Consider the following 23,215-nt stretch of genomic DNA (forward strand, 5'->3'; position numbering starts at 1 on the left):
GTAAATTGTTCAGGTCTCTGTGCCGCTGCAGGGAGCTCGTATGGGTTGATATTTTGGATGCCTGAGAACTTCTCCAAACACCGCTGTTTTGCGCTTGGTGTGAGCTTGTTCCTGTAAGGTCCCCTTTCTTTCGCCTTATGTTTTTGCATTGCTTTACTTTCTTCCTTTTCTTTCGCGTATTCGTAGATCCGTCTCGATCTGTTCCGCCGACAAAATAAATGCGCAAAAATGAAAGCGCTCTGAAATGTTTAGTCGCGCCTCTGTGAAGTTCTGAAGGCATTGCCCCTGGCAACAGATAGCGTATCCTTCCATCAGGGCCGACCGGCTCAGACCCCTCCCAAATCAACCCAAATCGGCACGTGACTCCTCAATCTCAATAGCCTATTCAGTATTTGTTAAGTAGCCTAGCCTGGCTAGGCTAATCTACATTCATTTTATGGTCAGAACCTAATTTAATGCTTTATACTGTAGGCCTAGGTACATAAAAATATTTGATCTATTAGACCACAACTTCAATGAAATGTTGCAGTGCACAGCATCAGAAAATGAATAACTGGTGAAGGACAAGAGGTTCAATAAAAAGATGGTTTATTGTTTAAACATTTCTTTTACTCTGTTTGTGTGGATGGAGGCGGGACACGTCTCCTCGTTGCTCGATCTGCTGCCAGGTTGAACACCTGATTGTGTGCTTGGTGAACTCTGCATCCGTGGCTGACCGGGTCAGTGTTTTTCCTCACAGCACCTGTAATCTAACACACAGATATGTTTATGATATGGAGCGTCCAAAGCCAAGGATGCTTACACAATACAATATTTGAGATAGATATGAAGGAGATTCAATTAAAAAGAAAAGTGACTTACAAAGTTACAAACAGGTGTGACGAGTCAGCTGCCTCCTCCCTGATTGTCACCGGCACCCCGTCCTAAATCGCCGCCCTTCACCAGGCTCCCGACTGGAGTGGGTGTGTGAGAGGAGGGGCGCTGGACGAGTCAGGGCTGGCGGCGTGTGATGGGGCACACCTGAAGGAAGTGGAGCCTCATTACCGCCGCTGTTTAAAAGCCCAACGCGCCTCTCCTCAGGAGACCGGTCTCTTCCCCGTGCATGCACACTGGTGTCCTCGTGGGTCCAGGAAGGGTGCGTTGAGGGACTCCCGCGCCACAAGAGACGTGAGCTGCCGGACCCGCGATCCGGAAGAGAACCGCACCCGTTTACACGGCCGACGGGCCAGGATGCCGGGCCGTCCATCCCCTACCAGCGCCGCGGCCAACGAGAGTGATGCAGCCGCTAGAGGAAGCCGCCGCCCCTCGCGCCCCGGACCGAAGAGGGGAGCGCGTGCGGCCACCGGACTCCGCCCCTTACCTGGACCCTTCCTCCATGAACACTGCCCGACCCACACGAACCCTGCAGCACAACGAGGACACCAGATTCCCTGTTATTTTGGACACTCTTCCCCTTTGGCCACCTTTTATCCCCTTGTTTTATTTTCTGTTAATAAAAGCCTCTCCGAGGCCTGACGCCACGCCCACTGTCTGTCTTGTGCTCCTCCCGTGACACAGGGTTGTGGAGGTTAAAATAAGAGGTAGGTAAACTATGAATTCCTGATCAGGGTAAGGTGTGCCGAGCCTTTCACTATCGCTCATTAAAAAAGATCCAAAATGTTCAAACAATATCAGTGGTTTTAAATGGTCCCTTGATCAGAGCACATATTGTATGTGGATAAATCAATCTGGTTTTGTAATATTTTAAGTTTGTTAAGGTCCTATAACAATCTATTTGGAGGTAAACTCTTAACATTACATAAATAAACCGGTGGATAAACTCTATTTTTGACATTTGAGCAGTGGGTAAACTCCATTTACTTGCATTTAGTCCTGGTTTACATTACATTACGTCATTTAGCTGATGTTTTTATTCAAATCCACTTAACATTCAAGCAGAGACCTTAGGTTTTACGTTAACCATCCCAAAATCAACACTAAATTAAAATACAACCCACACAGCTCAAACAAAACAGCATTCCATCAGTGTGTATTATCATTTTTATTATGATGGAGATCCAAGATAAATGTACAGGATCAAAGCTATCAGAAGCAGCAGGCAGTTGATACGTTTGCATGCAGTTACTCTGATAAGATGATGGGTCTGTTCCCACACCTGGGGTGTGTTTCTCTTCACATGACAATCCACTGTGATTCCAAACCCTAAACAAGTGCAGGTACGCCACTGTTTCACCCCAAGACTGTGCCGGAAGTTTCTAGAAGTGCACCTCTAGTCAACAGCGTTTACAGAGACGGAGACAAACTGAAGGAATCAGTCGGAGCGAGTCTCACAGCAGTTCTGAAGATTTACTGCATGGCTTTTTATTATCATCATTAGCTTGATAGTCAACAGGAATATTTTTAGTAGCCTACTTCTTCCAACTAAATAAGTGACTGTGTCCGTGCGTTTTTACTGATGCACTATTGCAGTGTGTTAAACACATCATCAGACATAGATCTACCCGACTGAACGATCTGTGTGTGTAAAGCAGTCATCAGCTGCTCAGGGAGTTATGATCAGACTAGGTTTGAGTTTGAGTCGCCAAACACGGGAACACTTTATAATAACCTTCAGTTGTACGTCTTTTATAAGTCAGTGGGTAAATAATGATGAACTAATCATTTACAAGACATTCATCAATGATTAGCAAGTGATATACTATTATTTTATGTATGTTTTGTAAATTCTGTCATTTGCAGATGTTTTGTACATGATTAACTATCAGGGTTAGCACAGATTCTGACAAACGAAATTCCAGGACTTTCAAGCACCTTTCAAGCTCTACTTTTTTGCCTCTTGATCAGCACTTATCAAACATCTAACAAATACATATACAGTATATCATGGTACCTGATGTTTCACTTTATAGAGATTAATCCATATTTCTTTCAGTTATTAAAATGCACTGTATGAGCCTCTGTTACTTTCACTGTTCATTCTATCGCTCGATCATATTTTATCTTTCAATTAATAGTTCATCACATATGTAGAGCTGCTCCAGAAGGATAGGGTCAGTGATACTAATGTTGAGACAAGAGTCAGATATCAAGTGTTTCATCCAATTTTGATACTACAACAACTAATGTGAATTCATTTTAATTATGTAAATTATGTAATTTTTTACACTTTAGATTAGGGGATGCAGAAAGTGTTGTAAATCATTTATTCATTTACAAAAAAAATAAATAAAAATTGTACATCATTTATGAAACGCAAAGTCACGTTTAGTAAAAGATTATTTAATCAATTGTCTAAAATAAAAGGCTACACGGTCATATTGGTAAGATGGTTGCCCTAACATTTACAAACTATTGACTTTGAATGCATTTAATATTACTGTGAATGATATATTTACTGAAAAGCAAGGTCTTGGCTTTTTGTTATGAACACCTTCAGTTGATCTGATGACACACCTCATCTGTGAAGAGCCGGCCCAGAATGCACCAGGCCACCCTCTTCACATCCTGGTCCTCCAGTGGTGCCCAAAGAAGAAATCTAAAAGACAAAGACATTTTTTATAAATAGTCAGGAAGGTAAACATTTCTAAGCTCAAGTTGGAGTTAAAGGTGCATTTAAAATGTTTTTGTTCCTTTTGAAAGCATCCAGAAATGTAGAAAAACCGAAAACTTCTATGTTTCTACTGTTTTCTTCTAAATGATGTTTTATTAACAAAGTTGGGGAGGAGCAGGTTGAGATAATGAACATGAGTGGAGAGGTGTATATACAGTATCTAGATTCAGCCGTCTCAGTTTGGCAGCACCCCTGCTCCACGCTTCTAGTCCTAAACACTTACAGACGGGGTATACTCTGGGTTTGGGCCCAACGCCATATACACATTAACCTGTTCCCCTCTAATTGTGTGCAAGTGTGAACTCCTGAAACATGTACCGTATTTCCTGCACTATAAGGCGCACTTAAAAGCCTTTAATTTTCTCCAAAAACGACAGTGTGCTTTATAATCCGGTGCGCCCTATATATGAAAACAGATCTGAAACAGGCCATTCATTGAAGCTGCGCCCTATAGTGCGGAAAATACGGTAGTTGATCACACCCTCATGGACCTGTGCCACCTTTTCAATAATAATGATAGACACTCCATGAACCTAATGGCACCATCCAGTAAGAAAACTCACGACTCTCTGTGGAGTTGGGCCTTTGACGGTTCCTTTAGAAACATCTCAGATGCCTCCACTTCCTCCAGTTGTTCCAGGGGAAACTGGATATTTTCAGGCATCTCAACATCTGGCCCTGAGCTGATGTTCAGCTGCTGAGGTACTTCACCTGTGACACAAGCTGCTCTTGATGCTGTTTAATGGTTTCCAGCAGACTAAATATGTGGACCTCAGCCGCTGCTGACAAACATCAAATATAGCTCAAATGTAGAGTATTAAATATATCAGGTGTTTCAGTGTTTATCCTCATTACTCATCATACTGACAGATGTGATGGAGCGACTGCAGCAGATTCGCCGATTCTGAAAGAACTGACGTGATATTAAGTGTCTAATAAACGAGACTTGCTCATTGCATGATTCTGATATTCTTGTAAAGATTACAAGTTATTGGTATGATCACCCGTAGCAGCTGAAGTGAGGATAAAATAAAAAATAGAGTAAGTCTGTGTTGGTGCGGGTTTCGAACACGCGTTAGGGGTTTCTCCTTCTTTCCAAAGCGCTCGGGCAGAAGCGCCCCTGAGGCATCTGTCTTTGCTAAGCAACAATGGCGTCCTCTCTCCATGAAGACGCGGAAATTTCAGCAAAGGATAAATGGATTTGCAGCTCTAAAAATCGCTCGCAGTAGCTCTGCTACTAAATTTATTTCAAAATGGCAATCCATATACAGCTATGATCAGCTGTTCCTTCATCTTGGCTGAGCTCTCAACCTTGTTACGGGAAAGGATGAAGCTGATTGGTTAGTTCTTGTCACATGACCCGCGGTGTGCTTGCGGCTCTCTGAAAAGTTGAGATGTTTTTAACTCGATGCAGTGTGGACGCGCCTGTTTTCAGCTCCAGATCTCTGGAAACCATGCTAAACCATAGCAGAACCCTGACTACATTTTATGGTTTGTGATGGTAAAGAACATTTCATGACGTCTCAGACAGCTGTACATTTATGGCTACTGTGGTTTAATTATAAACGCTATCGTACCATAGTTAAATAATTTTCTTTGCCTCTTTATTTTTGTATACTGTAAAAACTTCAACCACATTGGTTGAAAATGAATAAAGGTTGAGATATTATATTAGAAGTTGTACTTCTATTTTTTTGTAAAGTTATCCAAAGGAAAAATAATTGTTAGTTGCAGCTCTAATATATAATAATTTCTTTCTTCTAAACTCTCCCCGGACCCCGGTTTGTAAACCCCAGGTCTAGTAAATCACACGGCGCTCTATATTTGTTGTTGTTGTGTTCTGCTAGCCAGAACAATACACTCATCTATTTATTATCTATGGTTTATTTCCTGTTGTGTTCACAGCTGAACCTCAGTGACGGCCCTCAGCGAGTGTGAACTGTGTGAAGAACACACACTCAAACACACACTGATGCTCCAGCGCTGCCAGCTGGATCAGATCAGTCTCTGGCAGCACACACACACACACACACACACACACACACACACACACACACACACACACACACACACACTCTCTCTCCCACACACACACACACACACACACACTCTCTCTCTCTCTCACACACATACACACACAGACACACACTCTCTCTCTCTCTCACACACATACACACACAGACACACACTCTCTCTCTCTCTCTCTCACACACACACACACACACACTGTACAAACTGTATATTCTATGTCCCTTCACCAACCCTAACCCTAACCCTCACAGGAAACTTTGTGCATTTTTACTTTCTCAAAAAAACTCATTCTGTATGATTTATAAGTGTTTTGAAAAATGGGGACATGGGTTATGTGCTCATAAGTCACCCTCTCCTTGTAATACCTGTGTCATACCCATGTCATTATACAGAGTTGAGTCCTGATATGTCACAAAAACATGCCCACACACACACACACTCTCTCTCTCACACACACACACACACACTCTCTCTCACACACACACACACACTCACTCACTCACACACACACACACACACACACACACACACACACACACACACACACACACACACACACACACACACACACACACACACTGATGCTCCAGAGCAGAACACCAGTGCAGTGAGAACACAGTCTGAGAACTGACCCAGAACCTGCTGAGGGACACATTCAGTGCTAGTGCTTCATTACCGCTTTTAACACGAGTTTTAAACATGATCATATTACCCCAATTTTACAGTCTCTGCACTGGCTACCTATTAAGTTCCGTATCAGTTACAAATTATCATTACTTACCTATAAGGCCCTAAATGGTTTAGCTCCTGCGTACCTAACTAGCCTTCTACCACGCTACAACCCATCACGCTCCCTAAGGTCACAAAACGCTGGACTTTTGGTCATTCCTAGGATAGCAAAGTCCACTAAAGGAGGTAGAGCTTTCTCACATTTGGCTCCCAAACTCTGGAATAGCCTTCCTGATAATGTTCGGGGTTCAGACACACTCTCTCTGTTTAAATCTAGATTAAAAACACATCTCTTTCGCCAAGCATTCGAATAATGTATCTTTTATTTGTGAGTGTAGTTGCATCTGATCAAAGGTGCATTCTTATTCATTAGCTTGGGTTAAACTAATTAATTTAACTCTGTTGGATCAGCAGCTATGCTAATGATGTCTCTATGTGTTTCTCTGTTTCTGCTGGATCTTCATCCCGTGGTAACTAGGATTTACACAAGCTCCAGTCTGGATCCAGAACACCTGAGAAGAGATGATGCTGACCCTCAGAGGACCTCAGATGATGCTAACCCTGAATCAACAACAGAACTAACAATTATTGCTACAAGTGTGACTGCATCATATTATAATTATTAATTAATAATATTAATAATGTTCATCTTCTGTCTGACTATGTCTTAATTAATTTTCTATAATCCTGTCTATCGTGCACAAACTGACAGTCACCACCATAAGCTATTACTAAATATTATAGAAACATAATTTTCTGTAAAGTTGCTTTGTAACGATTTGTATTGTAAAAAGCGCTATACAAATAAACTTGAATTGAATTTAATTTTAATTGCATTTTCATTTAAACTTTAATTAGAATTTGAGTAATTTAGTTGTGTTTTAGTCCTTTTTACATACATATTTACTGTTTTATGATGGTTTAGTAGTTTAGTGGTGTTTTCTCATTTTTTGTCATTTTTGTTTTTTAAGTTTATATAGGTTTTATTATTATTATTATTATTATTATTATTATTATTATTATTATTAAGTAGATCAAGTAAAACTGACTGAAACTGAGATTTTTTTTATTTTTTATTAAGCGTCCTGGAAACTATCTGAAATAAATATAGAAATACAGAAATATAATATACACAGGTGCTGATCATATAATATCATTAAAAAGTTTTTTTTTATTTCACTAATTCCATTCAAAAAGTGAAACTTGTATATTATATTCATTCATTACACACAGACTGATATATTTCAAATGTTTATTTCTTTTAATATTGATGATTATTACTGACAACTAAGGAAAATCACAAATTTAGTATCTCAGATAATTAGAATATTGTGAAAAGGTTCAATATTGAAGACACCTGGTGTCACACTCTAATCAGCTAATTAACTAAAAACACCTGCAGAGCCTTTAAATAGTCTCTCAGTCTAGTTCTGTAGGATACACAATCATGGAGAAGACTGCTGACCTGACAGTTGTCCAAAAGACTTGTGTGTGTGTGTGTGTGTGTGTGTGTGTGTGTGTGTGTGTGTGTGTGTGTAGATTTTAGGATAAAATGTACATAGTTGCGTATAAGAAATTCCAAAATTTTTATAATTTTATTTTAATGAAAAACATTTATACAATGTATTCTTCCTTTTTTGTTTTAAACGTTTTATTATTATAATAATAATATAAGGTTAATATTTTTATATTTATATAACACTGAGATGCAGGATATAATATTGTAATATTTCTTTATCATTTTATTAGATCAAAGTAACAATAGTCCGGTTAACCCTTGAGTGAATTAAACTGAAACATGATCAAATATATTAAATGCACTGAAATGTTAACACGGTCACGTGACTGCGTGGCCCCGCCTTTCGGCCGAACGTCACGTTATCAGTCATTTTATAACATTTCAATTTGGAAAAAAAAAATTCGATTGAAAAACCAAAACAGACTTCAAAAAAATTATATCATGCATAATATTTAGACAATCTTGGCACTACAAAATATTGTTTAGTGATATTTAGGCCTATTTCTGTGCTCTCTGTTCTCTCTAGTTTTGAGGTTATTGATGTTACAGCAAATAGAAGTCAGAAAAAGGGAAGGAAAATGCTGTAAAACTATCTACAGGCATCAAAGAACAAGGAAAGGGAAAAGCAACAACAACAAAAAGTTAAAATATAAAAGTGCATATCATAAATGTTAGCAAAAGATTGAAATACAGTATTAACTGATTACATGTAATCTGGATTATGTAATCAGAAAAAAATAGTATTTGTAATTAGATTAAATGACATTTTAATATTTAATAATCAGATTATGGTTTCTTTTTTTATGGATTACACATAATTTACACAATAGCAATAAATGATCCCTAATTATTGATTCTCCCTAATTCCTATCGTCTTGTAAGTATAATAGCCTGCTGCTACCATACACTCAATTCAGTTTAGTGGACACTGACACAGAGATCAGTCACTGGACTCTCTCAGATCAAATCAGTTCAGGGTTAAGAAGTGTCTCAACACTGCATCAACATCTGATGAACATTCACTTTTATTTGCATTATCACTCTTTAGGTTATTTAAACATGTATTGATATGTCTTTTGAAAGGCTTTTTTTTCTCTCTTTCAAACAAACAAACAAATTTTGATCCTCTGTCACCTAATAGATTTACTTTAACTTGGGAAACCTTGATTTACTTGGGATCTAATACAATGTTTAATGCACTTTATGCTGTTAACAACAACACATGGAATGTATTTGCTTTCTCTTTGTATTTTTATTTCAAAAAGGTACAAGATTATGTTGTTTAAGTCAATTTGATAAACAAGTTAGGTCAAGAGTAATCTAAAACTAGTCTGATCATATTACCTGAAATATGATGGGCGTTTTACACAGAGTGAAAATAGCTGTATTTCAGTGATATGCTAAGTGCTAACAATGATAGATTCTAGCTCTCCCTAAACCTGCCCTGACTATACAGATAAACACTTTATCATGAAATACCCATGAGGCACTTTATTTTATGGTGACAGAATAAAGGGTCAGTTTTAAGACTATTAACAGAGTTTTAAAAACTGTTGTTCATATTTTGTTCAAATTTACTACCTTGAAATTCAATATCATGTATTTTGTTCTGATTTCAGCCTCTTCAGCAAAAGTTACAAATGTTGTGACACAAGAGAATTTATAATTAACAAGAGAAATGCTAGTAAATGTTCAGAGTGAATCTGTGTTATTTATGGACGGGTTATTATTCTGTTAACTGATGACTCTTTAACTGTAAATGGTGTTTTTGGTACAGGTGAGCAGTTCATTGTGACTGTTTATATTTTTCATATTTGTACAAGGTGTTATGAACTATTTTACTCTAAGAGGCTGAAACCAGAAGAGAATACAGTATGTGACAGTGTATTTTATGGTAGTAATTGTAAATGATATTACACTTATGAGTGTATGGATTTATATGAGGCTGAACTGAACTACAGAATCAGACATGATGTGTTGAGTTCTGGCTCAGTCTGCTGCATTGAAGCTAATACTTCCATTGATTCAGTCCTGGGTATTCTTTTATCTTCAGCTTCAGGTGGAGGTGGACCTGTGAGAAATGATGTGAAATAACAACAAAAGATCTGTCAGAACTGGGTGACCAAACGTGCCATTTCTCCTAGACACGTCCTTGCCAGGATTTGTTTAGCCTTTGTTTTCTTGTTTTCATAGTTGCTGAAGGTAATGATTGACAAGTAGTTTGACCAATAACATGCAGGCATTGTTCATAATGGACCAATCATGTTGAGTGTGAGAAGGTGGGATTTACGGTTAAAGTGATGCAAATACACATACACAAAGTGTGTTTGACTTAAAGCGGCACAGCTCAGACCGATCAGTGTTTGACATGAATGGAAAGCATAAGGAAATGTCTGTATGGTACTTTGTCATACACCGATCGGTCTGCACACACAAACAAAGCCAATACATATTTTAGGATATATAGAATCCTGGGCAGGATTCGTCCAGGAGAAATGGCATGGACCTGAATGATATTTGCCTTGAAGTAGTCTGTCTGTCTGTCTAATGTTATTAGAACTTTCAAAACATCCAGTTTTTTCTTGTTTATGTGAAGGTTAGCAAAAACATCACGGGAATGTTCCATATGATCATTTTACTAACATTATGTTACTTTAAATGTTGAATGTTTTGAAGCAAGCAGTAAGTAGAAACATTAAGAAACCAATATGGACATCCAACTAAAATGTTTAAGAGCAAACACTCTATGAACTATCTACACGATGCTTTGTGCTAATCAAACTAATAATAAAATACAGATATAATTTTACATATATAATTTTAGTTGAAGAGTATAATTGACTGAAGTGTGCTGAATATAAAAGCTCTGCTACAGGAAACAAGCTTCTGTTTTGAGTGACAGCATGAAGGGTCAGGTTTAAGACTATTACCTCAGACTTTATATCATTTTAAACAAGCATTACATACCTCCACCACGTAAAACAGGAAATACGTAAATAATAGCTCTCTGTGTAATGCAATGCTCCCCAAGAGTATCACAATCCTTCAGTTGACGATTTATGTAGAGCAGTCTTAAGTTTTCTTTGTTTGGATCCATGAAAAATAAAAACAACATGAGAACAGCAAATATATTAATCAACTTCAACCAGAGAAGTTTCCCTCATTAAGATGGCTTTCCTGTAATCGTCATAATTTATACAGATAACATGGTTCAAATGGTTACTAACTTAATGTAGTAAAATAATGGTTAATTTCTGTAAGCGTAAATCCAATATTTGAGGCAAAGATCTTATAGCAATTGAAGCAAAAATAAAATAAAATATAAACATCTTAAAGACAAGAAACTCTTACGCGTTTTTCTTAAGTCGTCGTCGTATTTTAAAACGATCCTTTTCAACTCTTCACCCGTGGTGTTCCTGAATTCCTCCTCTGAGTTCGCCACATCGACAAGTGTTTTTACTCCTTTGCAGCTTACAGTAATGAGCTGGTAAAGCATTTTGAATGAGCTCGATACTTTGCAGACGAATTTAAAATGAATTTAGAAGCGACCCTTCAGGACGAATACGACGCTGTGCTTACTTTCACTTTCGCGATCTTAAGTGACGCGCGTTGCATTTTATTCCTAAAAAAAAAACACCCTTCCCAAAATGGTAGTAAAAATATATCAGGGGCTGCTATATTTAACTTTTTCCAGCACTGATAATAAATCATCATATCAGAATGATTTCTGAAGAACACTTTTCAAACTGTCTTAATGAGCACCGTACATCACAATGATATAAAGTCATACCAAATGAAAGAATGAAGTCTTGGGCACATATGCACATTTTCATATCTTATATCATTACGGAGTTGTAGACTGTTGAATAGAGAATGTGCACTTGTGACAACTTGCCCCATCGGCAGGTAAGTTATCACACTAGACTATCTAAAATAAGAACACAACTATTTCATTCTGATTTTTGATTTTAACTTTAACATTCAACCAGAACTGGAAATGTAAAAAAAGAAAAGAAAAAAAAGCATGCCTAGAGAATTTGGAAAAAAACAATTATTTCAATCCAAACACGTTTAAGTGGCAAGAGCACTTTACTTTTGAACTTTAAACTCAAACGTTCTCTGGGTTGCACATAGATCCATGATAACTGAATGAAATAATGCTGATAACTCACTTAACTTAACATGTTTAACCTCTGAACAAAACAGATTCCCTGTATCTGACTAATCAGACTCATCTTCAGAGTAACAATTCTGGCACACCTAAATTGCCTGGCCTGAAGTGCAAGCATCATGGGTCCATTTGTTGATTTTGACACATTTTACCCAAGACTCTTCTGGACGAATGTTTGAAAAATGGCTCCACAAAGTCGAGGCAGAAGCACTCTTCATCCTCTGATGATGACTCTTCTTATTGTTCTTATTTTAACTGCCTCGTTTTTAGTAGGTCCAGATTTTGAGGACCTAAAAAGGTGAGGACGGTTCAAGCAGAGGTTGAGGAACCCGTTAGAGCTGTTGTGGAAGGTGATGATATTAGTGAAGTGGACCTGGGGACCATCACTGAGGATGTCTCACTTGCAGAGTTAAGAGACCTGTTCCGTTCACATCTAGTACAGCAGCAGGCTCGAGACCGTCGCCTGGAGCAAGAGGCTGACCGACAAGATGCTCCGTGGAGAGCAATACAGCATCAGTTCTCTCTTCTGCAGCAGGAAGTGCATGTGAGATCTAAAGCCTTGTAGTGATGTTCAGACTGGCATTTTATTGCAACCAACAGTCCAGCGAGTGCCCTCAGTTTTATGGGATACATCCAGCAGCCAACAGATGGAATCACCAGCTGCATCTCCACTGGAAGGCCAAGGCCAGAGTCCGCTGAGAATTGAGAGGGAGCCACACCTGCAACGACTGAGTGAGACAGATGATGTAGAGCATTATTTAGCTACTTTTGAATGAATAGCGATGGCGTGTCGGTGGCCAACAACCGACTGGGCAGTTAGGTTAGTGCCCCTCTTGTTGGGCGAGGCTAGGGCTGCATATGTATACATGGACATGGTAGACTCGCTTGATCATGACAAAGTCAAGGTCCCCCGAGAGCCACAATAGAGTCACTTCCCATAGTTGGTGTGCCTTTTGAACAGTTAGGTATGGATGTGGTAGGGCCATTAGAACGAAGCAAAACTGGAAATCGCTTTATGCTGGTTATCACGGATTATGCAACAAGGTACCCGGAGGTTTTCCCTCTTAAGACAGCCAAGGCTAGGACCATTGCAATTTGCCTTATGCAGTTGTTCTCCCGAATGAGTTTTCCTAAAACTATCTTGACTGATCAAGGTTCCAACTTTATTTCTAAGCTTTTACGACAGGTGTACTGCTTGTTGGGGATTAAGGGTATAAGAACCACCTTATCACCCACAGACTGACGGTTTGACAGAGAGGTTTAATCAGACACTTAAACAAATGCTGCGGAAGTATGTGAGTGAATCTGGAGCTGACTGGGATCAGTGGATTCCCTATTTACTATTTGCTTACAGCGAGGTCCCTCAATCTTCTACTGGCTTCTCAACTTTTGAGTTGTTATATTGGGCAGGAGATGTGTGCTCCCTTGGCTCTATTGAAGGAGTGCTGGATGGGAGGCCAGGAGGCTCCAGAGACTCAACATGTCCTTTCTTATGTTCTTCAAATGCGAGAGAGGTTGAAGAGCATGACTCAGATAGCCCAGTCAAACTTAGCTCAAGCACAACAACGTCAGCGAAAATATTATGATCAAATGACCAAAGAAAGGAGTTTTGAGACTGGAGAAAGGCTGTTGGTAATGATACCCAGCGATACCAGCAAACTGCTCGCTAAATGGCAGGGACCTTTTGAAGTGGTCAGCAAGCTTGGACCTACTATGTATGAGGTTGCCAACTTGGGGAAGAGGTGCTCAATTTGAGTACTGCATGTTAATTTGCTCAAGAAATGGCATGAGAGACTGCCTCAAGTGGCTGGTGTGTGTCATAGATATATACACTAGATGTCGCATTGGGGTTCTAAGCATGCATCAAAACCGCTGCCATCTTGGAACAGGGGTTTTGTCATAGGAGGTAGCTGGGAAACGATAGAAAAAGAAAACGATAAAGAAAGGGGGCATTATTTAAATGAAAGGAAATCTAAACATTTAATAAAGTAAAAAGTCTGTAGGTCGTGCAAATTTTACAAGTTCTGAGCTTTATGGTGATTCTATTTCGGTTAGACCTTTGCTTACATTGACGCTGATGCATTAAAGAGGAGGGGCTCCCCTGTTCCAAGATGGCGGCTCTGTTGATGCATTCGTTCCAATGAACTGCCGTAGCCAAGGCGACATCTAGTGTATATATCTATGGGTGTGTGTATGAATCGTCAGGTGGAGGATGAAGATGAGGTGGCCAGTAGTAACCACTTTTGACCTCAATCATCTTTCCCCCCTTCAACAGTCACAGCTTCAGAAGATTTGTAGCCCAGGGGTGTGCCAAGAGAAACCTGGTCGCACCACTCTGATTCATCACAACATCACATTACATGAAGGGGCTGCCAATTGACGCAAGAGCTACTATATCTCGGAATGGATATTACCAGCATTAAAGGAAGAGGTGAATCAAATGCTAGCCATGGGTATTATTGAACCTGCTAGCAGTGAGTGGTGTAGCCCTGTAGTCTTAGTTCCAAAAAAAAAAAGATGGAACTCTACGCTTTTGTGTGGACTTCAGATATTTAAATACAGTTTCCAAATTTGACTCATACCCTACTCCACGAATTGATGATTTGAATGACCATCTTGGAAGGGCTAGGTGGCTGACCATGCTTGATTTATGCAAAGGCTACTGGCAAGTCCATTTGAGTGACACTGCAAAAGAGCTGACAGCCTTTAAGTCACCCTGGGGGCTCTTCCATTTCTGTACTATGTCGTTTGGACTGCATGGGGCACCAGCGACATTCCAAAGGTTAATGGACCAAGTGCTAGGTGGGCTGGAAGGATACGTATTTGGATGATGTCATTATCTTCAGTTCATCTTGGGAAGAACATCTTGTGCATCTCAAAGAGGTGTTTCATTGTATTCAATCAGCTGGTCTTACTATCAATCCCCGTAAATGTGCCATAGCCAAGAAAGAAAATGAATACCTGGGGTATGTTATCAGTGGTGGTGTCATTAGGCCACAGATACAAAACATACAGGCAATTCAAGACTGTTCCCTTCCACAAACGAAAACTCAAGTGAGAGCATTTCTGGGTATGGCTGGGTGGTATAGATGCTTCGTGCCTAATTTTGCTGTTCGAGCAGCACCTTTAACTGATCTGACATGAAAGACCTGTCCTGTCCAAACTCAGTGGACTGAGGAGGCAAAGCATGCCTTCCAGGACATTAAAAATGCCCTATGCAATGATCCTGTGCTCTCTTGTCCTAATTTTGAAGAACTTTTTGTTTTGCAGACTAATACGGGAATTGGGGCAGTGCTGTTGCAAGGGGCACTGGGAGACAGACATTCAGTGGCCTATATAAGTTGCCAGCTTTATCCCAGGGAGGTGAGATACTCCACCATTGAGAAGGAGTGCTTGGCCGTTAAATGGGCCCTGGACACTTTCAGGTACTACCTTCTTGGCCGGGAGTTCCTCCTTGAAACTGAACACCGGCCGCTGCATGTTTAATTATATTATTGGGCTTGGATGATTGTCATTTTGTAAGTTTAAATATTCATTTACATTTCAAAGTTTTGTATTCACACTGCCTCTGTTTAATTTGGCTACTCAATTTATGGTGCCAATTATTGGGTTACCATTACAAATACAATACAGTAAAAAAATAAACAGATATGCTATTTACAGATAAACAATTATGCGCAAATGGAAGTGGAATAAATACACAGAAGTAGATAGGCATATAAAAGGATTATTATTATTAATATCACTTGATATGAACTGTGGGAGGATCCCATATGCCACTGACTACCTAAAGGTCCCAGAGTAGAGACAAACACAGGAAGCTTTTTATTTTGAAGCTTCTTAGATTTTTTTTTTGTTTTTTGTTTTTTATCCCAACAAATCTTTTAATGCATCCACATATCATACTGACAATCAAAACAGTTTTACTTTCTATTAACCAAAGATGACTTTTTGTGATTTATTTGTTATCTCTCCAGGGTGGAATTGAAGTCTGTCTTGGAGCCACACCATCTGAACAGAGAAGAAACCATCCATTAGGCATCGTCTTCAGACAGTCTGGTGTGAGCTTCAGACAGACAAAACAAAACTCTTTTTTACATCGAGAGCACACAATATTTTTACATTTCTCTGTGTTGTGGTTAATCAGCAGACCACATGTTGGACAAGCACGAACAGCTGGACATACAATATTTCCAGCTTTTTTTAAAATAATAGTTGCACAATCTCTCAGCAGATCCAGCTCTGTGTTGCTGCAGCCTTCATTTTCACATCGATCAGATCGAGGACGCCGACCTTTCCACTCTCTCAAACACTGCCAGCAGAACTCAAAGGTTTTTTTATTCTTCGCAGAGCAAATGGTGCACTGCACGCTGAGATTAAATGGGTCTGATCTCTCGATCAACCAGTCACAACCAGGACACTGGAAGAGACAGAGAGAAACCATGAACAATAACTAAACCATACAGATGTTTCTAAGAATTAAAAGGTTTAAAATATGTCCCTACGTTCTTAATGTCTGTTGTCTTTCTAGTAGCGTTGTTGGCAAGTCTTTCCTCAAAGTATAGCTGTTCTTCAGGTGTGAGTTTAGCAAGTTTACGCACTTCTTGGTAAGACCATTGTTCTTGACACAAAGGGCATCTCAGCTCAGCTTTACCCTGCAATTCATCATTTTGAGCAATGTCAAGATATTTCAACAGTCATCACACAGCAGGATTGACTTTAGTCCAAACATGCACATGATACAGATTACAACAGAGTAAAGTTAAATAAATCTGCTCTGGATGAAGCCTTGTCTACACTTACGTCAATCAGCTGGTATTTGCAGTAGTCTGTCAGTGTCTCAGGTCCAGTGATGTGACCACAGGATAATTCAGCTCTTAAAACATCTGGATCATTGTCACATGGATCTGATGGGCAAATTACACATTAAACATTACTTTTTACAAGTTATTTTTTCCATTTAAATTACCACTGGCACTGTTGCTCTTATTTATTACTTACATATTGTATTTATTTTAGGTATAACAGAGAGTAGGCTACAGTTACAGAAAAACACAATACATGGGACAAAAAAAATAAAAATAGAGAGAGCGAGAGGCTTGAAAATAGAGCTGCAACTAACGATTATTTTTTCTGTTGACTAATCTAACGATTATTTTTTCGATTAGTCAACTAATCTAATGATTATTTTTCGATTAGTTGACTAATCTAATGATTATTTTTATTAAAATAAATTATTAATCTAATGTTCTTTTTTGATTAGCTAATGAATCCTTTGGATAACTTTACAAAAATATATATGTATAACTTCTAATATAATATTTCTACCTTTATTCATTTTTTTTTTCCAAAAAATACTTCAATGTGGTTGAAGTTTTTACAGTAAACAAAAATAAAGAGGCAAAGAAAATTATTTTACTATGGTAAATATGAGTTAACGATATGGTTTATAATTAAACCACAGTAGCCACAAATTTACAGCTGTCTGAGACGTCATGAAATGTTCTTTAGCATCACAAACCATAGAATGTAGTCAGGGTTCTGCTATGGTTTATTTTCATAATAGGTAAACACAGGTCACAAGTTAACACGATCACATTTCCTTGATTTAGCGGCAGCACAGTCCTGTCTTGAATCCAGAGATATGGAGCGGATTTGGTGTAGCTCGGTAGCTCGGTGGTTCGTGACTGCTGTCTCGTGGCGCGCCGTCTTTTAGCGCATGTTCGAAACCGGCGCCAACAAAGACGTACTTAATTTTTTTGTTTATTCTACTTACTTCAGCCGCTACGGGTGATCATACCAATAACTTGTAATCCTTACAAGGATATCAGAATCATGCAATGAGCAAGTCTCGTTTATTAGACACTTAATATCACGTCAGTTTGTACTTTTAGAATCGCCGAATCTGCTGCAGATGTGATGGAACGACTGCAGTTTCGAACATGCGCTAAAAGACGGCGCGCCACGAGACAGCAGTCACGAACCACCGAGCTACCGAGCTACACCAAATCCGCTCCATATCTCTGGATTCAAGACAGGACTGTGCTGCCGCTAAATCAAGGAAATGTGATCGTGTTAACTTGTGACCTGTGTTTAATGCAAATCATTCAGACATGTTGAGCAATATATGAGAAAAAGGAAGTCCACACATGTATCCTTACATTAAAAAACACAGGTATTATATATATAAAAAAATTATACGTTTTTCTACATACTTTAGTACAAATATCTACCGGTAACCAGAATACTGGAATCGATGGAGAGTGTGTGTTGCGTTTATGAAATACAGCTTATATCAACTAATAGAAAACTTACAAACTTGCATAAACTTTTTGCAAAACTGTGTTCCAATAATAAATTTATTTTTGTTGTGGTAAAGTGAAAGATGTATGCCCCATTTCCTTTATAATAAACAAGTAGTCTACTTACCGATATTTCCGGGCTTTTTAACAATGTTAATGCCACGCAAAACGTCTGACTGAAAATATCGTTTCTCACCTCCTGACATTTTGAGGAAGAAACTCTTAAAAAACTGTAGTTATCTTTCACACACCTCCGTGACTGTGACTTTCTGAAAACATACTTCCGTGTTGTTGTTTTCAAGCAGGCTTAGCTGAAATCACATGACTGATCCTCAGGTTTCACTTTCCCATGAGAACAATAATAACAGGATAATTTGTGAAATCCAACAACTGCATTTGTGACAGGCAATAGTTTGTGAGTCAATTAAATGAGTTTTATGGGATCCATGAATGAAGTAAAAGGTAATAACCAACAGGTTTCTCTTTTCTCTGCTTTATCTGAAGAAATCATGTGTGTATTTTTTTAAGTAACAGCTCCATCTTCTGGTAATACAGTGATCAAGTCTCATCCCAAAAATATATATATTTGTAAGGCATGAACATGAAGTAAAAATTATTACATTATAAAGTCAATTGAGAAACTCATTGTGTGCGTTTTCAGTGTCAAGGAACCCATGACAAGTTGCCTACAGATTTCTTTATTTTTAATTATTTTTCATTAAAATTATATAAAAAGCACAGAAATAAAACACAATCAAATTATAAAACCAATGCAAAATCAAGTCTGTTTTGAGTGTATTGATATCCAGGATATCCTATCCCTGTAGGCCATGTAAACACGGCCATGTTAATTCACGTTTTGAGAGCTTATTCTCGTTCTGTTCACACAGTTCAGTAATCAATGGAAGTGTCAACCGCAACAACTAAATTAACTTCTGAAAAATGCAGGTAGTGACAACCACATTTACAACACCATACTGAACAAGCATTGCTAACAGTTTAATAAAAATTTTTTAAAATAAGTGGATATGGCAACAACCTTGTGAAAAAGAAGTTCACTTTTGTGCACTTCAAATTTTAAAAGTATACTTTTTTAAAACTGCATTTGCAGATAATATCATATAATTTAAATTAAAGGCCACTTAAGAGTACTTAAAGAGAGTACAATGACAGTAGGTCTTAATCTTTCATTTTCAATTTCTTTGTAACAATTTCAAACTGATAATTGTATCTCATTCTAATTTTCAATTTTACAGTTTGGATTGTTGCGTCCTAATCTGATTTTTAAACTAACATCTAAACTAACAAACTAACAAACTAACTCACAATCTAGCACTGGCACATAATGCATGTAAATGACAATGACAAGGGTTATGTGAACAACATCAGAATTGTTTGTAAATAACATGCAAATACACAAGTATTTCATTGTTATTTAGTTCTGATAGTGTTCTGTTAATTATTCTGACAGAGGGGAAAGCTGGCATTTGTAAATATAGCTCTATATCTCTTCGGTCCAGCATTAATCCTTTTACCCAACACTCTGCCCTGATCCTCTAGTACTGACCCATGGAACAGCAGTCTGGGTTCTCTGAGGAAACTACGCTGCACATTTCCATAATAACCAAAGCAAGATTTGAATAAAAGTTTTAATATTTTACACTCTTTCATTTCAAATTTTACCCAGTTCACAACACCTGTACAAACACACACATACAATTAGAGACAGAGACTAAAACTAAACACTACAACAGAGTAATAAAGTAAATAGCAAAAGTGGGAAACAGTGAATATAATGAAAGATGACAGTTCAAATAGACCTGCAAACAGAAACAAGTACAGACCACGAGTTTTAACATCAAATATTATATTATTTTAATGCAGTGGTTTGCAACATTTTGTCTTTGACCATTGTTATACTTGAAGCACAATTATCTAATTTATAATAAAAGATGAAATGATTATTTCAAGGTTTCTGAAGGTATCATCAAATCAAAATGAATGCTTTTAATGTTTTGTTTTAATTCATGTCATACACACACACACAAAAAAAGATATCGGTATTTGGTTTGTTTTAAGAAATCAATGAAAGGTTTTGATCCACGTCAAATGTTGACTAATATAAATATGTAACGTTATGTGTACATGTGTTACACTACACTGCTGGTTTGACACTACCTTCAAATGACTGTAATGTTTTTTTTTAAAAGTCTCTTATGCTGCAAAATATTTTAAATTTAAATTACTTTCATTTAATTTTAATTAAAAAAATGGTTCCACGTGACAGTATATGAAACATTTATTATGAAGGCCCTATGTTCAAAATAAACTAGTGATATTTTCCTTAAGCTGTCTAAAGTTTGTAAATGCCTTCAGAAAACCGTGTAATGACTTTTCACACGATTCAAGGTCTTAATTAATGCAAAGCCCATTCATTGACTTTTTTGCTAAAAGCATATGTCACGGGTGACAAAAACGCTCAGCGAGCGGAACCCTCTTGATGAGTCACGAGTTTCTCGAGGGAACGATTTGTGTGCGACACATCCGGGAGCTTGTGTTCCTGTGGACTTGTAAAACGTCATCAGTCGCTGCCCAAGTACTGATCCAATTCAAAGTTCACATCTAGCCAAGTCCAGTTCAAATGCCTGGATGTGTTCTTGATCCGCCCCTTTTACCGAGGATGCATGGAGAGGTGACTTGTGCGGACTTGATACGGACCATAACCCAGAATTCAGTTCGAACCAGGTTCGCATCAATGGCGAAGGAGAAAACTCTCTAATACATTTCTAAATAATATTGTGCACGAAATTCAACGTAAGGTGTTCCATTTTGATTTACACTGATTTACTATTGATTTACACCTTTCAACCGTTTTTCCTGCTTTTTTTTATTTAAATTGTGGGTTTATTACTAGATTGTTCTTAATGAAAAGAGGCAGTTGTTTCCACATATTTTATTTTATTTTAAACTACGTAAATATAATCACAGTAGTAATGTTACCTGAACCACATATTAATATGTTTAATAGATTTTTTAAAAAAGAGGCAGTTGTTTAATATTATATTAAATTTCATTATAAATATAAAGTGAAAATAATCAGATTAATACTAATATAATAATATATTTAATACTTATATATTTAATATATTGAAAATAAATAAGAAGTTAATTCAAGTAAAGCATGCTGAGTGACGCTATCAAGTATGCTGCCGTTCCATTTGTAGAATGACTGGACTCGCATCCTCAAGAGTTCGTTCTTCTCAGTCAAACTTGGCAAGTCTAAACTCGGAAGGACGGGAGTCCAGACTCTGCGAACTTGGTATTGAGAAATGCCTTGGGTGTGACAGAAACATTGTCCAGCCTGATTAGCGCTAATGCACTGCAGGTGCGAGAGAGAGAGGAACGGCGTTTACATAAGCTTCTGGCTTTACAAGCCAAAGATAAAAGGGCTATTCAGAGAAGTTTCGGGGAGTTGTTTTTTTTCCTGGAGCAGAGTGGGGTACAAGCTTGCTTGGGGAAGTTATGGGGGTGTGCAGGTGTCCTGATGAAGTCTCCGGGGAAAAGGTTCCCTTCCCTGAAGATGTTTGCATTAGGAGTGTACTGGGCTGTGGTGAAGCCTCGTTGGGGTGAAGGCCGCCCATTGAAGTCTGCTGGAACAGAGTTCGCTTGTGGGAATCTGCTGGACTGATTTATAGATTGGATCTGCGTTGTGAAGCGAGAGAGAAAGATAAGTGAATTTAATCTTACAAACATTCGAAAAGCTTGAAGAGGATACAGTGAATGTAAATCTGACTGTTGGGGAAGCTATGTGTTTTCAGAGTGTGCTGAAGAGGATTGAATATCCCCCACGGGAGTGTAACAAATGGATTGAGGCCTCTGATCAGCCTTAACGTGTGAGTGAATTGCAGTGCTTTTGCCTTATTGTTACACATTGATTCATTGCTGTGGATTTGTGGTGAACACGAGTGTGGTGTGCTTTTGCTGAGAAGCGGTCCCAACCCCTTCTTACACGTTTGTGAAAAGTTATGATACCTGCTTTCTATTTTCTATTCTATCTGACTCCAGATCAGAAGGTTTGGGGAAGTCATGGCCTAGTGGTTAAAGAGTTTGACTCCTAACCCTAGGGTTGTGGGTTAAAATCTCAGGCCGGCCATACCATGACTTGGGTGCCCTTGAGCAAGGTACTGAACCCCCAGCTGCTCCCCGGGTGCCGCCGCAGTGCCCACTGCTCCGGGTGTGTGTTCACAGTGTGTGTGTTTACTGCTCTGTGTGTGTGCACTTCGGATGGGTTAAGTGCAGAGCACGAATTCTGAGTATGGGTCACCATACTTGGCTGAATGTCACGTCATTTTCACTTAGAATCTCAGAGTGATACAGCTGAGCTGGTGAGGTATCATCTTGCGCTATCCTCTCTTGGGTTGTCTGAGCTTTGAGTACTATACTGCCTCACTGAAATCTCCTCTTAAACCACTCTCTCTGTTTGCAAGCCCTAGGAAGGAACATATTGCTGTGGGAAAATCCTTGCCTTCTTACTTACCGTCTGGAAGTATGCAGCTGAGCTGGAAGGAAGTAAGCTTTTAAATCACTCTTTCTCTAATGTGCCCTGACGAAAGTTTTCTGTACTGCGAAGTATCCTGATCTGTCTATTCACCGTCAGAGTCCTGAAGAATGCAGCATTGCTGGTGAAGTAAGCTTTTAAACCACTGTCTCACTACTGTGTATTGACACAAGTATCCTTGACTGAGAAGCATCCTTGCCTGTATACTCACTGCTCGAGTCCTGAAGAGAGCCGCCCCATTGGTGAAGTCGCCGTCAGGGCGAAACTGCAACGTACGATCAGTACCTATCCGTAG

At 38.6% G+C, this 23,215-nt stretch overlaps 2 protein-coding genes across 4 annotated transcripts in view; both read right to left on the minus strand.

The window, feature by feature from the left end:
• Positions 1–571: 571 nt before the first annotated feature.
• LOC128014662 (uncharacterized) overlaps positions 572–23,215 on the minus strand; it is a 109,114-nt gene continuing 86,470 nt past the window's right edge. The window contains exons 1-3 of one of the 2 annotated variants that reach the window (XR_008183611.1): positions 4,174–4,473; positions 3,396–3,535; positions 572–749 (exon numbers count right to left, since the gene is read on the minus strand). The gene's annotated coding sequence lies outside the window, so the exon portion shown is untranslated. Of the gene's footprint in view, positions 750–3,395; positions 3,536–4,173; positions 4,474–23,215 lie in introns of those variants that run through there. The other variant, XM_052598375.1, reaches the window with a different exon arrangement.
• LOC128014665 (E3 ubiquitin-protein ligase RNF217) lies at positions 15,651–18,785 on the minus strand. 2 transcript variants are annotated; one of them, XM_052598379.1, is made up of 5 exons: positions 18,490–18,785; positions 16,864–16,967; positions 16,566–16,715; positions 16,183–16,480; positions 15,651–16,071 (listed from the first exon to the last, which is right to left on the minus strand). In XM_052598379.1, the coding sequence occupies exons 1-5, from the start codon at positions 18,566–18,568 to the stop codon at positions 16,019–16,021; spliced, it is 684 nt and encodes a 227-aa protein (XP_052454339.1). In that variant the 5' UTR covers positions 18,569–18,785; the 3' UTR covers positions 15,651–16,018. The 2 variants fall into 2 exon arrangements, with proteins under 2 accessions (XP_052454339.1, XP_052454338.1); XM_052598378.1 differs by having other exon boundaries at positions 15,653–16,480; positions 18,490–18,782.

This window comes from Carassius gibelio, chromosome B25 (assembly GCF_023724105.1).
Source record: "Carassius gibelio isolate Cgi1373 ecotype wild population from Czech Republic chromosome B25, carGib1.2-hapl.c, whole genome shotgun sequence".
Lineage (NCBI taxonomy): Eukaryota > Metazoa > Chordata > Actinopteri > Cypriniformes > Cyprinidae > Carassius > Carassius gibelio.

Bases quoted from the DNA above. Each gene is read 5' to 3' on its own strand.
- LOC128014665 (XM_052598378.1), bottom strand. From the start codon at position 18,568: ATGTCAGGAGGTGAGAAACGATATTTTCAGTCAGACGTTTTGCGTGGC. The intron at 16,716-16,863 runs GTAAGTGTAGAC...GATGAATTGCAG, and splicing joins GCAAATACCAGCTGATTGAC to GGTAAAGCTGAGCTGAGATG. The intron at 16,481-16,565 runs GTAGGGACATAT...TGTCTCTTCCAG, and splicing joins AGACAACAGACATTAAGAAC to TGTCCTGGTTGTGACTGGTT.